This window comes from Homarus americanus, unplaced genomic scaffold (assembly GCF_018991925.1).
Source record: "Homarus americanus isolate GMGI-L3 unplaced genomic scaffold, GMGI_Hamer_2.0 scaffold30535, whole genome shotgun sequence".
Classification (NCBI taxonomy): Eukaryota; Metazoa; Arthropoda; class Malacostraca; order Decapoda; family Nephropidae; genus Homarus; species Homarus americanus.
The window spans coordinates 8,199,775-8,217,110 of NW_024732440.1; the positions used below are offsets into that span (position 1 = coordinate 8,199,775).

At 49.2% G+C, this 17,336-nt stretch overlaps 1 protein-coding gene across 1 annotated transcript; it reads left to right on the forward strand.

Moving 5' to 3' along the window:
* The first annotated feature begins 4,228 nt into the window (after nucleotides 1-4,228).
* LOC121868661 (circumsporozoite protein-like) lies at nucleotides 4,229-4,834 on the forward strand. The gene has a single exon (XM_042369498.1). The coding sequence runs from the start codon at nucleotides 4,229-4,231 to the stop codon at nucleotides 4,832-4,834; it is 606 nt and encodes a 201-aa protein (XP_042225432.1).
* Nucleotides 4,835-17,336: the final 12,502 nt, after the last annotated feature.

Here is a 17,336-nt window from a genome sequence, read left to right on the forward strand (position 1 = left end):
TCATGCGTGGCCACACACTGTTGTACGTGCCCGGGAACAGTCAGTCGTGGCCACACGCTGTTGTACGTGCCGGGGGACAGTCATGCGTGGCCACACACTGTTGTACGAGTCTGAGCAACAACAGTTGGTGCTGGTGTGCCGTTTATTGAAGGTTTCCCTACAGTATCATCACAGCCGCCATGGTAAAAGGATTAATGGGAGTCCTCTTAAGTGGCTCATGATGTTACAGGTACCATAGTTAGGGCTAGGGTTTGCTATGCTACATGAAGGTAGGTTAGGGTAAGTTAGGTTTGTGTTAGTTAGGGTAGGTTAGTTCAGGCTATGAAGTCAGGCTAGAATAAGATGGTTCGGTCATTTTTGTGCATGTCAATACAGATACAGACATCTTCCTGTACACGTCAACACAGGTGTATCGTGTGTCAGGTGTGAGGGAAGGTGGGTGGTTGGGTGAAAAAAAGGTGAGGATGGAGGAGAGGGAGGCTGGCTGGCTGGGTGAGGGAGGCTGGCTAGGGGAGGGTCTGGGTGCGGGAAGGAGTGGCTGGGTGCTGGAGGCTGGGTGCTGGAGGCTGGGTGGGTAAGGAAAGGCTGGGTGAGGGAGGCCGGTAAATCAACAAGTGGTGATTGTGGGGGTCGGCGGGGCTCGCTATCGATTGTCCCCCTCCACCATCCGACTCCCCCGCCCGACTCCGTCCTCCCCCGCCCGACTCCGTCCTCCCCCGCCCGACTCCGTCCTCCCCCGCCCGACTCCGTTCCCCGCCCGACTCCGTCCTCCCCTGCCCGACTCCTGTCCTTCCCCGCCCGACTCGTCCTCCCCTGCCCGACCTGTCCTTCCCCTGCCCGACTCTGTCCTCCCCGCCCGACTCCGTCCTCCCCGCCCGACTCTGTCCTCCCCTGCCTGACCTGTCCTCCCCGCCCGACCTGTCCTCCCCGCCTGACTCCGTCCCCTGCCTGACTCCGTCCTCCCCGCCCGACTCCGTCCTCCCCTGCCTCCTGGATCCGTCTCCTGCCTGACTCCGTCCTCCCCTGCCTGACTCTGTCCTTCCCCTGCCCGACTCCGTCCTCCCCGCCTGACTCCGTCCTCCCCGCCCGACTCCGTCTCCCCGCCTCCCCGCCTGACTCCCTCCCCGCCCTCCCCGACTCCCCGACCCCCGACTCCCCCCGACTCCCCCGACTCCCCCGACTCCCCGACTCCCCCGACTCCCCCGACTCCCCCGACTCCCCCGACTCCCCTGACTCCCCTGCTGACTCCCCTGACTCCCCTGACTCGCCTCCTGACTCCCCGACTCCCCGACTCCCCCGACTCCCCGACTCCCCCGACTCCCCCTTCCGACTCCCTCCCGACTCCCTCCCTCCCTGACTCCCTCCCTCCTGACTCCCTCCCTCCTGACTCCCTCTCCCTCCTGACTCCCTCCCTCCCCTGACTCCCTCCCTCCTGACTCCCCTCTCCCGACTCCCTCCCTCCCCTGACTCCCCTCCCTCCCCGACTCCCTCCTCCCCTGACTCCCTCCCCGACTCCCCACCCTTCCCGACTCCCCACCCCTTCCTGACTCCCCTCTTCCCCGACTCCCTCCCTTCCTGACTCCCCCCACCCTTCCCGACTCCCCCACCCCTTCCTGACTCCCCCCACCCTTCCCTGACTCCCCACCCTCTTCCCGACTCCCACCCTTCCCTGACTCCCCCACCCTTCCCTGACTCCCCCACCCTTCCCGACTCCCCCACCCTTCCCCGACTCCCCCACCCTTCCTGACTCCCCCACCCTTCCCACCCCCACCCTTCCCGACTCCCCCACCCTTCCCGACTCCCCCACCCTTCCTCCTGACTCCCCCCACCCTTCCCGACTCCCCAACCTTCCCTGACTCCCCCCCCACCCCTCCCTCCCTGACTCCCCCACCCTTCCCGACTCCCCCACCCTTCCTCTGACTCCCCCACCCTTCCTGACTCCCCCCACCCTTCCTGACTCCCCACCCTTCTTCCTGACTCCCCCACCCTTCCCTGACTCCCCACCCTTTCCTGACTCCCCACCCTTTTCCTGACTCCCCCACCTCTTCCCGACTCCCCCACCCTTCCCGGACTCCCCACCTTCCCGACTCCCCCACCCTTCCGACTCCCCCCACCCTTCCCGACTCCCCCACCTTCCTGACTCCCCCACCCTTTCCCTGACTCCCCCCACCCTTCCCGACTCCCCTCACCCTTCCCTGACTCCCCTCACCCTTCCCTGACTCCCCCTCACCCTTCCTGACTCCCCACCCTTCCTGACTCTCACCCTTCCCTGACTCCCTCACCCTTTCCTGACTCCCCCTCACCCTTCCCTGACTCCCCTCACCCTTCCCGACTCCCTCACCTTCCCGACTCCCCCACCCTTCCCGAGACTCCCCCACCCTTCCCGACTCCCCACCCTTCCTGACTCCCCCACCCTTCCCCCTGACTCCCCCACCCTTCCCTGACTCCCCCACCCTTCCCGACTCCCCACCCTTCCCGACTCCCCCACCCTTCCCTGACTCCCACCTCTTCCTGACTCCCCACCCTTCCCGACTCCCCCACCCTTCCTGACTCCCCCACCCCTCCCGACTCCCCCCACCCCTCCTGACCCCCCACCCTCCTGACTCCCCCCCACTCCCTCCTGACTCCCCCACCCTCCTGACTCCCCTCCCACCCTCCCTGACTCCCTCCCACCCCTCCTGACTCCCCCTCCCTCCCGACTCCCCCTCCTGACTCCCCCTCCTGACTCCTCCTCCTGACTCCTCCTCCCGACTCCCTCCTCCTGACTCCCCCTCCTCCTGCCCCCTCCCTCCTGACTCCCTCCTCCCTGACTCCCTCCTCCTGACTCCTCCTCCTGACTCCCCCTCCTCCTGACTCCCCCTCCCTCCCGACTCCCCTCCCTCCCGACTCCCTCCTCCTACTCCCTCCCTCCCCACTCCCCTCCTCCCCACTCCCCCTCCCCACTCCCTCCCTCCCCACTCCCTCCTGACTCCCCCTCCCTCCCGACTCCCGCCCTCCCGACTCCTGCCCTCCTGACTCTGCCCTCCCGACTCCCCTGCCCTCCCGACTCCCTGCCCTCCTGACTCCCTGCCCTCCTGACTCCCCTGCCCTCCCTGACTCCCCTGCCCTCCCTGACTCCGCCCTCCCTGACTCCCCTGCCTCCTGACTCCGCCCGACTCACCCCTCCCTACCTGAACGAGTTCGTCTGTCTGTCAACCTGAGTAATGAAAATTTTCCCAACATCAGAGGAGATTTTTGTGTTCCCAATCAGGACTAATACTGTGCCCTCATTAGTGGAGCATCTTTGTCTCGTCATTAAGAGGAATATCTCTATCTTATCTTCAAATTGAGGGTCTCGGTCTCTCCACAAATGGGATTATTTTTTTCCTCTGTCGTGAGGCCCATCCCCCAGCGTCAGGAGAAAGATGGTATATGATGTCAGTTGTGCTGGAGTTGTATCTCACCATCTCTACGTGAGGGAATACATTTATCTCTCCATCTCTACGTGAGGGAATACATTTATCTCTCCATCTCTACTTGAGGGAATACATTTCTCACCATCTGTACGTGATGGAATGCATTTATCTCCATCTCTACGTGAGAACATTTATCTCTCCATCTCTACTTGAGGGAATACATTTCTCACCATCTGTACGTGATGGAATGCATTTATCTCTCCATCTCTACGTGAGGGAATACATTTATCTCACCATCTCTACGTGAGGGAATACATTTATCTCTCCATCTCTGCGTGAGGAAATGCACTGTATCTCCCTATATCTCGGTTGGTTGGCATTATGTCTGTACAGTATCTATTTCAGGGAAAAAACTGCATCACTGTCAGGTCTTAAGAGAAATCTTTCTTCTCTTCCTCAGTGTTAGCAGATGCTCGTCTTTTACACTGTCAAAGGCAGACATGCACGACCTTCCAGCAGTTAGGGGCAGACATGCATGACCTTCCAGCAGTCGGGGGCGGACATGCACCCTTCCAGCAGTCGGGCAGACCTGCACGACCTTCCAGCAGTCGGCAGACATGCACGATCTTCCAGTAGTCGGGGCAGACAGCACGACCTTCCAACAGTCTGGGGCAGACATGCACGACCTTCCAGCAGTCGGGGGCAGACATGCACGACCTTCCAGCAGTCGGGGCAGACATGCACGCCCTTCCAGTAGTCGGGGGCAGACATGCACGTCCTTCCAGTAGTCGGGGCTGACATGCACAACCTTCCAGCAGTCGGGGCGGACATGCATGACCTTCCAGCAGCCGGCGGAGATGCACGACGTTCCAGCAGCCGGGGCGGACATGCACGACGTTCCAGCAGCCGGGGCGGACATGCACGACGTTCCAGCAGCCGGGGCGGACATGCACGACCTTCCAGCAGCCGGGGCGGACATGCTCGACCTTCCAGCAGCCGGGGCGGACATGCACGACCTTCCAGCAGCCGGGGCGGACATGCACGACCTTCCAGCAGCCGGGGCGGACATGCACGACCTTCCAGCAGCCGGGGCGGACATGCACCTTCCAGCAGCCGGGGCGGACATGCACGACCTTCCAGCAGCCGGGGCGGACATGCACGACCTTCCAGCAGCCGGGGCGGACATGCACGACCTTCCAGCAGCCGGGGGCGGACATGCACGACCTTCCAGCAGTCGGGGGCGGACATGCACGACCTTCCAGCAGTCGGGGGCGGACATGACCTTCCAGCAGTCGGGGGCGGACATGCACGACCTTCCAGCAGTCGGTGGACCTTCCAGCGTCGGGACATGCGTGACCTTCCAGCAGTCGGGTGGACAGAGAACGATAATCCACTTGGCCTGGTGTCGCTTGGCACTAAGGATGTACGTCTTGGCGTGAAGATCACAGGAGTGCGTCTTGCCCTCAGCAGCTGTCGGAGCACATGTGTCCTACCACGTGGAGGGGTAAGGGCCCGTGCGGGGCAGTTAAGGGCTCGTGCGGGGAGTTAAGGGCTCGTGCGGGGAGTTAAGGGTCCGTGCGGGGGATTAAGGACGTACTGCAACTCTCCATCACAGACGAGGATAAGTAATATCGATTAGGTCTTCCCCTTGAGGTGCGTGGGAGGAGGGTTGACCGATTTTTCTTATTGCTGTCGAGTGTGTGCGCGTTTTCTTGAGTGTGTGTGTGTAGCTTTTGAGAGTGTGTTTGTTGTGTTTGTTGCCTGTGTGTGTGGATCATTGTAATGCATTTAAACTACAGTACAGCAGACTATACCATTTCACAGGCTTATTGGTTTTTGTTTATTAATTAGTGAGTTACCTGTAGTCACCTGTCCGTCGTCTCCCCCAGCTGGACACCTTGGTTATGTAATTTAGTTCCTCCAGCACCTCTTCCCCCTCCCCCTCCCACATCTCATCCCCCCCCCTACCTCTTCCCTCTCCTCCCCGTCCTTTCATATCTCTTCCTCGTTCTATCCCCTCTGTCCATCCATCCTCTCCTCTTGTCCTCACCTTCCTATTACCCCTCATCCCTCCCCACAACCTCCTCCGTGTTGGTGTGTTGCTAAGCACACCTACACCAGTAGCTAGATGGTTTTAGCCTCACTGATGCCTCAAGTTTAGTGACCCTCGTTGACGATCTCGACCAATTAGGATTCTTTGCGTGTGTTGGGAAGTTGGTTTTTGTAGTATGCCTTATGCAGTGATTAGTTTCCATATGTTAGCACTCCCTTCCTTGTATTTGACAGGTTACATATAATGCAATGTCCCTCCCTGCCTTCGAGCCTCAGCCAGCTGGTAAGGTCCCGGCCACCTGCTGAGAGTCCCTTTAAGCGGTACACCTGCTGGGTAAAATATCCAGGGCTTTTATTAATTACGGGGAGTGAGGCTCAATACTGACTTGTTCTTGGTTTATCTCCCTCATCTTAACTCATCCTGCTTCTCTCACTTTATACCTGCTTTGACTTATTTACCTCCTCCTCGTCTTCTTCTCTCCTTCCCTCCTTCCTTATTTGCTTCATTCTTTTCCTCCATTGGTGCTCTTTTACTTTGTTATAGTTTTCCTCTCATTCCCTGTGTGATGTTCCCTGCGAGGTTTCAAGTCAAGGAAAAGAGGCAGTCATCTGTCTTATGTTTCCTGGGAGACCTTATGGCTGGGCTGCCTCCTCTCCCCAACACACTGTAGCTTATATACCTGGTGGGCATTTTCACCCTACCCTACTCTCTCTCGCACACAGACACTTCTCTCCATTACAATGTCATGGACCCTGCTCACACGTCTGCTCCTATTAACTTAATCCACACTAGCTAGCTCCCTACACCTCTCCCCAGCTCTGTCCTCCTTTTCTCTCCTTGCTTCACCTACCATCCATCCTTTTTCCTCTTCCAGCTCTTCTTTCTCCCTTGCCCTTCTATCTCCCCAGCTTTACCCTCCCCGTCTTCTCCCTCTCACTTATTCCCCTTGTGGCTTTCCAGAATTGTGAGAATTTTCCCTCCCCTCCTTTTACCTTGCCTCCCCCAGGGCGATAATGAACCACAATTGAGAAAATAGCATCTTGGCCTCCTGTCTCACCTTTGATCTACAGGGCCGAGTCTTTGTCGCCGCTCGCAGCCTGCTCCCCCCCCCTCTCTCTCTGAACTGGGGCGCGATAACAAGCTACCTATTCAACTGCTAAGTCCTCCCAGGTCTCTTAGGGCTCAGAGGCGGAAACCGGAAACCGGAAGTGATTTTGTGATACCACCATCTGATGACTGTGAGCCCAGCGAACTATTCCTTATTTCGTGAGAGTTTGGTTAAAATTGCCCGCTTAGGGTGATCAGACTCGGGAGAAGCTTAACTTCTCCCTTCGTCTTATCTCCCGGGTAGATAGAACAAGCTAAGTAATCAGACGAAGCTGGAGTTATTATGTCAAGGATGCTCACAGTCTTGCTTTATTTTCATTCATTTTACCCCCAAAACATCCTCGTGACACTTAAAGTTCCTGTTCATCCTTTGGAAAAAAACTTCACGAAGGATGCCGGCAGGTTATCAGGACTTGGATCACCACAACTCACGACGCAAAGTTGTGTGTGTGTTTATACCAGACTCCCCCCTTTTGGCACGAAACTTAGTCGTGTAAAAAAGCAGCGAAATGTATGTTTAGAATTTGATGGCCTCAATTTTACAAGATTCTTCAGAGGAGATTTAAGACGTGTTAAGGGGGGTGTCAACACCGTGTGAAGATTGAACATAATGTATTTGGTTCACTGGTGATGATACTGTGGTCGCCAGGACATATCGTGTAATACTTATGACAAAGAAAGGCTTTACAGTATGTTGCAACGATTTTGGTAAAATAAATTAATTGTGTATCACTTCGGTTTAGTTTCTAAGGTAAATTGCTGCAGTTTGGGTGAATTTTATATAATTATGTGTATTTATAAACTCAGGAGGTAATGTACTTAACTCTCCTACATAAACCAAGAGATAATAAGGGGCATAAATTCGTGGATGTGTAGTTTGTATGAGGTTGGATATGGAGGTAAACTGGTAGCCATCAGACCACTGCACTGATATTAATTTCGTTTAGGATTTTAATTGGATTTCAGTTGAACGTTACTGCCGTGGGAATAGTTTGGGAGATGTGCAACAGTAGACAGGTGTATAGTTATTTAACACAATTAGCGTGAAAAGCCTACACCCCTGTACAGGTAAACCCACTTGTGGCTTCCACACTGTATGCTTCAGGTGTGTTGAACCATTACCTCAGTTTTTTTTGGCATTTGGAGTGAATTATTATTATTTTTTTTTTTTGGCGTAAGTTGAGCTATTTACTACCAATAATTGTAAACTGACAGGTGCTTATTGTTTCCTTTGAGCATTACTGATCTTAAATTGATAATGGATACTACCTGACATACTGTACAAACATCTCAGTGGTTGTCAATTATCGTTTTCTTTGACACCGTGAGCAAGTTGAGTGACCTGCATACTTGACAAGGTCGCTGGAAACTGGTTTAGAATATAACCTAACCTAACCTAACCAGGTGCCTGAGGGAATCTACCGATGTAAACTGGTTCGTGCTGTGATCCTGGCTCTTACAGCCCCCACACCTTCTACTTACCTCCAGGATTTTCCCTTCATAAGCGTCTTGTATACAGTTGATTATGGGCTCCCCGTCGTCTTCAGAGGGAATGGGGAAATTTTGTGCGTGCGCGTGTGTGTGTACTGTACATGTTTAATGTGGGTGGGGTGGGATGTGGGGTGTTGGGGGTGTGTGGATGGGTGGGGTGTTGGGGTGTGGATGTGTGTGTGTGATGGTGTGGATGTGGGTGGGGTGTGGATGTTGGGGGATGTGGTTGGTGTTGAGGTGTGTGTGATGTTGGTGGTGTTGGGGTGTGTGTGGGTATTGGGGGTGTGGTGGTGTTAGATGTGTGTATGTGTATTAATAATAATAATAATAATAATAATAATAATTAACGGTTTATTGAAAGAGCATGGCAGCCGGAAGGCTGAAAATATACAGTTACATAATTGGGGAATGATTCTCTTGATTTACAACAATATACAAGTAACATAAGTGATACAAATATGATATATAATAACAAGGTGGGGAGAAGCTCAAACTACAGGGCATTTCAACATAGTGACTGCAAAAAGGTAAGATTGACTGGGAGTGAACACACTGGTTGATTACAAGTTATTGATAGTTTTTACAATGGTTGGGACTGGGCTGTTTTTACAGCGATCAGTACGTGCTCGTATGGGCGTGATGCGGTTGTGGTGTCGAATAGCAATTTGCGGACGAGGGATCTCGGGTGGTAGTAGAAGTCGGTGTCGAGGATGGTGCAGAAGCTTCTCACCAAATTTGCAGATGAGGTCGTGGTGATGGTCAGAGAGAGCCGAGAAGGTTACTGTGTCGAGCTCTTCTTGATATGCGGAGTAGGAAGGGGAGAGAATAATCTTGCATGCAGTCTTTTGCACTTTTTCTAGGTGTTTATGTTGCGTGGCATTTTGGGAGGAAGACCAGGTGGGAGGCACAGGTGAGCTTGGGAAGTATGAATGTTGAGTAAACACTGGGGAGTTGAGCAGGAACCCAAGGGACTTGAGTCGGCGGAGCAGGTGGAGACGGAAACTGGAGGATTTGACAGCTTCACTGACGTGTGTTTTTCGAATTAGTTTATCTATAGTGACGCCGAGGAGCTTAGTGGAGTCTCTAAACCTGGAGTGTGTTCGGACCTAAAGTAGGAGGGGATGGAATAACGTCAGAGAAGAGGTTGTGCATAACCATGGTCTTGGTCTGGTTGATGGCGACATTGTTGGTGGCCAATTTTGGAGACTGTTCAATAAATCCTGAAGGGCGGTATAGTTGGGAGCCGAGTTGTTGACACTGATCCCAATGGTGGAGTCGTCGACATATTTCCAGCGAGCAGGGCTCTTAGGTTCATCATTGATAAGCATAAAGAAGCCTTGGGGGACGCCACAGGTGAGTGACTGAAAAGTGGAGACAGCCCCTCGGAAGAATACGGCTTTGCGTGTGTGTTGCGTGGGATGGAGGGTGTTGGGAGGTAGTGTGGTGTAAGTGAACGTAATACCTCCACCAAATAATCAGTAACATTCGATTAAACATAATATATTCATGTAAGACCAACGGGATTTCGGAACACTTCATTTAATCAGTAATTTTTCTTTTCTAACCTGTGGCTTGTCATCTCATGGCATTGGGCTCAGTTTTGGACCAACTTGTCCTGTAATACACATGATCCTCTGCCATTAGTTTTACTGTTTTTCCTTAACAGGTTTAATATTTTTTTTTTTACTTACCTGGGTAAAAAAAAATCACCAGTTTATCGACCACTTTAAGGATTTTTTAATAGTTTAATGGGATCTCTTAAGCCTTTGTTAGATTGTGCCCATTAAGTCGTATCATGTGTTTTGTAAGGCCATCATAGAGCCTTGTAATTCCGTGCAAGATTGTCGTAGTTTATAAGGGACCCAGATGAAGTTAACAACACTAGGTGACCTGAAATGGGTTTTGGGTGTTTTATCATGGGTATCAGTGACGGAGGAGGTCAAGGAGGTGAAGGTAGAGAGGAGGGAGTGAATAAGGACGTACATCTTCCCTCCTCCTTCTGCCTTCTCCTCCCTCCTCCTCTCCTCCTTCTCCCTCCTCCTCCCTTCCTTCTCCTCCTCTCCCTCCTCCTTCTTCCTTCTCCCTCCTCCCTTCCTTTCTCCTTCCTTCCTCTCTCCTCCTTCGTTCTCCCTTCCCTTTCCTTCTCCTCCCCTCTTTCCCTCTCCCTTCTCTCCTCCCCTCTTCCCTTCTCTCCTCCCCTCTTTCCCTTTCCCTTCTCCTCCCCTCTTCCCTTCCCTTCTCTCTCCTCCCTCTCTTCCCTTCTCCCTCCCTCCTTCTTCCCTCTCTCCCTCTTCCTTCGCCCTTCCTCTTCCCCACCCTCTTCCCTCCTCTCTCTTCCTCCCTCCTCCGTGTTTGCGTCACCCCTTCCGAGAAAAGATACTTGTATTTAGTTTTTTTATAAATATTCATGTTTTTAAATGGTTTGTAATTGTCTTTGGAAGAGATGCAGACACCTACAGTTAACACACACACACACACACACACACACACACACACACACACACTACTAACTTGGCTGGTTAAGAGGAATATGTAAACATTGGTCACTTTTCAAGGGTATTATGTAAACATTGGTCACTTTTCAAGGGTATAGTGTAAACATTGGTCACTTTATAAGGCGTATTTTGTAAACATTGGTCACTTTATAAGGCGTATTTTGTAAACATTGGTCACTTTTCAGGGGTATATTGTAAACATTGGTCACTTTATAAGGCGCATTTTGTAAACATTGGTCACTTTTCAGGGGTATATTGTAAACATTGGTCACTTTATAAGGCGTATTTTGTAAACATTGGTCACTTTTCAAGGGTATATTGTAAACATTGGTCACTTTATAAGGCGTATTTTGTAAACATTGGTCACTTTTTAAGGGTATATTGTAAACATTGGTCACTTTCGGTCAGATACTATTTTGTTAATATTGACCACTCATACTGTTACTCTCAGGACCTACCCCTTCCTAACCTCTCCCCTTTCCTCCTTCGTTACCTCTTTCCTACCTCCTTTCCTCTTAACCCCCCCCCTTACTTCCTTTCCCCTTGCCCCTCCCCCACCCCTTCTCCTTACCCACTCCCCTGCCTCTCATCGTTCCTCTTAGGCACTTGTATAGAAACCGTTTGATCAATTTTATTCGATTCCTAAAAATACCTTTACCAGTTTTAAAGGGTCTATGATTGGTGTTTAGTTTTATACACCTGGCACTCCTAGCAGCCCTGAGCACACCTGGCACTCCTAGCAGCCCTGAGCACACCTGGCACTCCTAGCAGCCCTGAGCACACCTGGCACTCCTAGCAGCCCTGAGCACACCTAGCACTCCTAGCAGCCCTGAGCACACCTGGCACTCCTAGCAGCCCTGAGCACTCCTAGCAGAACCTAGCATTCGTAGCTGGTCCTGACACACCTAGCAGACCAAGTACTCCTAGCTTACCTGGCACTCGTAACACTCCAGAGCTTTTTCTAGTTATATGTGGGTCTCAGATGAGTTTATTAGTTACCCGAGGCTATGAAAGGGTTTGCCAGGTATGTGTGGCTCTCAGGCGGGTGTACAGTGTATGATGATGTATGTGTGGTACTGAAGCAGGTTCGTCCGTTATACTGTAACACTCAAACAGTCTCGGTCAGACAGACATCAAATAAAGCAGTGAAACGAGTCAGCAGTGATACGAGTCGGTGGTACGAGTCAGTGATACGAGTCAATAAAAAGTCGATGAAACGAGTCGATGAATGAGTAAGACGAGAGCATCAAACGAGTCAGTCAAGAGGTAGGACACCGGACTTACGATCAGGTCATACTCCAACGTCCTCCTTGATGATGGTGGTCCTCAGGGTGTGATGGAGGTTCACGTTAATTAAAGGAAATAAAAGAGAGAGAGAGAGAGAGAGAGAGAGAGAGAGAGAGGAAAATGTATTTTTTGGTTTTATCAGAGTTGGAAGATATTTTTTTTATTTTTTCTCGTTTTATCTCACCAATATACTGTATATCATGGACAGATTCTCAGCCAATCGTTGAATAGCACAAGCCACCTCAGTGACCTCACGAACAGATTCTGGACCAATCAGTGGACATAGAGAACCAGCTAACTCAGTGACGTTACGAGTACCAGATTTAGGCTACATTTTCTCTCTAAGCGTACATGATTGCCATTAGCCAAAATGAGTCGGAGTTTGAGTCTTCCGATTAGTAATAGTGAATATTAAACGGAGCTTGTGGAATATCTGATTGGTAACAGAGAATATTAACCTGGATTTCTGATTGGCGGTCATAAATAATAGAAGAACTAATGAAGTCTGATTGTCAGTCGAGTTGAAGATGTGAGGGAGAGCAGGTGTGTGAGGGAGAGGTGAGGTGAAGGAGGTGTAGAAGGGAGGGGAGATGTATAAGGGAGAGGTGAGAGAGATGTATAAGGGAGAGAGAAGTGAGGAGGAAGTGAGAGGGAACTAAGAACTACAAGTAAGTACCACAACTGAGGAAGACATTCACCCCAAAGCCAATAAAAAAAGAAAAGAAATGAGTATCTCAATTGGCAATAAATCTGTAAATAAAGGAGAATAAAGTAAGAGAAGTAATAGGGAACAAAGAATAAAGATAAGTAATAAGGAGCAGAAATAAGGAGGCTTACCGTACCTCGCCGGCTTGAGATCCAGTGTCTGACGATTTTCCCCTTTTATGGATATTGAAATCCGTGTCAAGTTTCCCTTCAACAATTTTTTTTAAGACCTACCTACCTACTCCCTCCCTCCCCCCTCCCTCCCTCCCTCCCTCCTACAAGAAATCTATTCCCCGCCCTATCGGATTCTCGTAATAACTCCATTTTCAAACGTCTTGTCGGATTTTCTGGAGTACTTACTTAGCTACAGGATTTATGGGTATTTTATTTATTTTTTGTGTGGGTTTTTGTTTCCTAAGTGGGATTAATTTGGTCAAAGTTGTCGTTTTTCCTTCTTTTTTCGTTTTTTAGGGGGGGGGGTAATTTTAGTTAACGTCGGTCGTTTTTGTGTGTAATCAGTTTTTATTGATTTTTATTATGTGATTTTTATTATTATTTTTTACTTTGATTTTAAAGGATGTTTACAAAGGACATGCTATATGGGAGAGTATAATCCATTATACCCCCTTTACCCCCTTTCACCCTACCCCTTCACCCCCTACCCCTTCACCCCTACCCCCTTCACCCCTACCCCTTCAATTCTCAATTTCTTCAATTCCCCCACCCCTTTCAATTCTCTAATTCTTTCTACTCCTCTACCCCCTTCACCTATCCCCATTAAAACATGCCGACCCGGGAGGCAGTTTGAGGAAGTTGGTATTGTTGGCTCGAGTACAATATACGTGTTTGTCCGGGCAGATTAACTCCTTAATATCCTACTACCAAACACTAGAGCGAGTATTACAGGGTGACGTCACTCGCTATACGGAATGATCTTCAACAAAACTGAATTGGGATAATAGTCCGCTTATGGTTCTTTTTAACTGGTCAAATATTTTCAATGGATAGACTCTATGTAACATCCCGTTGGGTTGGGTTGGATTGGATTGGGTCAGGTTGAGTTGGGTTAGGTCATCATTAACTGGCATTTTTAGAGAAGATAAAGTGGGCATAAACCAGACTACATTGTTTTTGTTTTTTATTCACCTTAATTTAGTGAGCGTGATGACGGAGGTGCTGCCGGGGAGACACTGTTTCTTTTCTTCTACACTGAGCCAAAACCACTGCCAATACTCCTCGTTTCAGTAGCATGGCTGAGCGTTATTGTCACACTTTGAAGACGTGCGGGTCTGTTTACGTTACTGAACCCCGTGATGGGTGCCCCCCCCCTCCCCGGTGAGGTAGACGACCTTCTGTAATGAGTTTTCTTTCCTGTACAGTTTATGGGGGTGAGGGGCTCTTCTCACTTTCCTGCATTTATAGTTTTATACATTTTATTGTATTAGTTATAATATTTCAATAACTGAAAACGGTTAGGAATTAAAGATACTCTTTATTAAAAACGATAAAATCACACTTATTAATGCCGCGCTTAAATATTTTCTCTGACCCAAGATACTGTGGATTCATCACACAACAAAACCAATTTTCTTTTTAGAACTCGAGTGTCAACAAAAGATTCTCGAGTTGTAGGGTAGTTGTGGCGTCAGGTGTCATCTTACTTGTACTTACACCCGCCAGCTATTGCAGTATGTTGAATTGGTTTAGTAAAATATTTATTATTTGTAGGAAAAAATCACATTCAAGGCGAGTGGTAACATTTCAATGGGAATTTCTTTTTCTATGCAGTATTGGTCTATAAGGATCAGACGCCAGCTGTTGAATCTTTTATAAGTTGTTTGAAATTTGATCCCAGTTGAAAGTACCGTCACTCCAAAAGGTATCTATGGAGGGCTCCAATGAATTTCAGAATGAACATTGCGACTCCTATTGTCTAGGTAGGGTTGTCAAAAACCTTCGTCGGTTGTGTCATATTGTCTCACACAAAATCGTAAAGATACCTTTTGGAGTGACTACGTGTCTTCTGTTGTCCTCCACTATACATCTCTCTGACGTGGGAGTTTGACAGTCTCGGGTATTAGCGATGATTGAGTTGCCTGGAAAACTTGGGGTTATGTTAGAACTCCCACCACATCCGTGATCTTATTTTAATATTGTAGTGTCCCATAATTGGTATTACTCGAGGCCTAGTGTGTGGTGAACCTCCAGTTTATAACTTTATGCCCACAATTATATTGCCGTGCACTACACTGTACACTACCTACAGTATATTACCTGGCACTAAACGCACTACACTGTACACTACTTACTGGATACTGCCTGGCACTACACGCACTACACTGTACACTACTTACAGTATATTACCTGGCACTACACGCACTACACTGTACACTACTTACTGTGTACTGCCTGGCAGTACACGCACTACACGCACTACACTGTACACTACTCACGGTATACTGCCTGGCACTATACGCACTACACTGTACACTACTTACAGTATACTGCCTGGCACTACACGCACTATACTACACTACTCACAGTATACTGCCTGGCACTACACGCACTACACTGTACACTACTTACAGTATACTGCCTGGCACTACACGCACTATACTACACTACTCACAGTATACTGCCTGGCACTACACGCACTATACTACACTACTCACAGTATAATGTTCAAGTGACTATACGCACTACACTGTACACTTACAGTATACTGCCTGGCACTCACACGTACATACTACACTACTTCACAGTATACTGCCCATAATTATAAGCGCACTACACTGTATGACTACTTTCACAGTATATTACCTGGGCACTACACGCACCATAATTACACTACCTACAGTATATTACCTGGCACTAAACGCACTACACTGTACACTACTTACTGGATACTGCCTGGCACTACACGCACTACACTGTACACTACCTTCAGTATATTACCTGGCACTAAACGCACTACACTGTACACTACTTACTGGATACTGCCTGGCACTACACGCACTACACTGTACACTACCTACAGTATATTACCTAGCACTAAACGCACTACACTGTACACTACTTACTGGATACTGCCTGGCACTACACGCACTACACTGTACACTACTTACAGTATATTACCTGGCACTACACGCACTATACTACACTACTCACAGTATACTGCCTGGCACTATACGCACTACACTGTACACTACTTACAGTATACTGCCTGGCACTACACGCACTATACTACACTACTCACAGTATACTGCCTGGCACAATACAGTATCTGTACACTACTCAAAATATTGATTTTGAGGTTGGCAGCATTCTCTTGTATCAGTCAAGCATCAAGCCTGACCCAGGTTGTTTCTTCTGAGGACGACGGTATTGAAATCCCATTGAGGGAGGTTGTTGGCTACATCGTGAGAGTCCTGGCGAGTGTGTTGTGAGGCCACCTGCCACACCATGCAGTCACCTTAAAAGTGCTTTATCCGCTTTAAAATTTTGTGATGAAACCGATAATTCTATCTACGTTGACTGGAAAGATAATTACACACATCATAAACAAGCCAGTTGAACCTCAATTCTGGTCGCCTTGTGAGTGATGGTGAGTGGGAGGTTCACCAGGAGCTGTTTTATACCTTCAAGTGTGCCATGGTCATAACACAAGGCCACACTTACTCGTTTTTCTTTATTCTAACATAAAAATTAGATTCATAAAAAATTTTCAGCAGCCTTTAGATACGTTAGCATATCGGTGAGATGCAATAGTTGCTGTGTTAACAATAGTAACATGACACAAAGTGGTGGTTGGTACAATGAGCTAAACGTACACAGCAGCCTGGAGCATTACACAGCAGCCTGGAGCATTACACAGCAGCCTGGAGCATTACACAGCAGCCTGGAACACTGTTTACCCCCGGCTGGCAGAGTATACTGTATGTCTCTCAACAGTGGGTTAAGATGTAATAGAACTATTTATACGATGAAAGTATTCCAAAAAATATTTACGTGGGAAAATAGCAGGACAGATACAGGTGGACAGAACCATAATGAGAGAGACGCTATGGATGCGGATGGAGTGCGTATATATATATTATGAAGACTGGGATACAATTCATATGTATTTTAAACAATAGACTGGATACAAAAGAGTTGTAGGATTAGTTTCATGACAGTTTGTGGAGATTCACCTGCCATGACCTCACGTACTATGGGATTTACCTTTTAAGTTGGGTCATGAGCCGCTTTTGTTTCCCCCACCTGTTTATCTGTAGTAGTTAACAGGAGCTCCAACCTAAATGTTTTTACACTCTAGTACTCCATCATCATGCATAGCGTCTCTAGGATATCTTTATCACCTTTCTAGATCATAGCCACACCCACAGCAACACCCACCATTAACTCGAAAATGCTGGATAGCTTCAAACATAGGTTGGGTGGATATATGGGCGATAGGGGTTGGGTGTAAATGGGACTGCCCAGTATGGGCCAACAGGCCCGCTGCAGTTTCCTCCATTCTTATGTTCTTGTGCTCTAACAGTAACACCTTCATTAATTTCCACCTCCACACCCGGGTTCTGTCTCGCACCAACGCTCCACACAGGTGTCCCTCATATTCAAAGCATGTACGGCTGTGTTAGGCAGGTGTGTTGTGTGCTACACTGGCACCACAACGGGAGGACAGTGGAAGGTGACAATTAGTTATGTATCAAATTCACTAATGGGTGTTGGCTGTCAGTCCCCTAATATGTTTGTGTGTCAGTAATGAACAAAATATAATTGTGTGTTTTACATTTGTGAAGA

Excerpts from the sequence above, each read along its gene's own strand:
- LOC121868661 (XM_042369498.1), top strand. The coding sequence starts at position 4,229 with ATGACCTTCCAGCAGCCGGCGGAGATGCACGACGTTCCAGCAGCCGGG.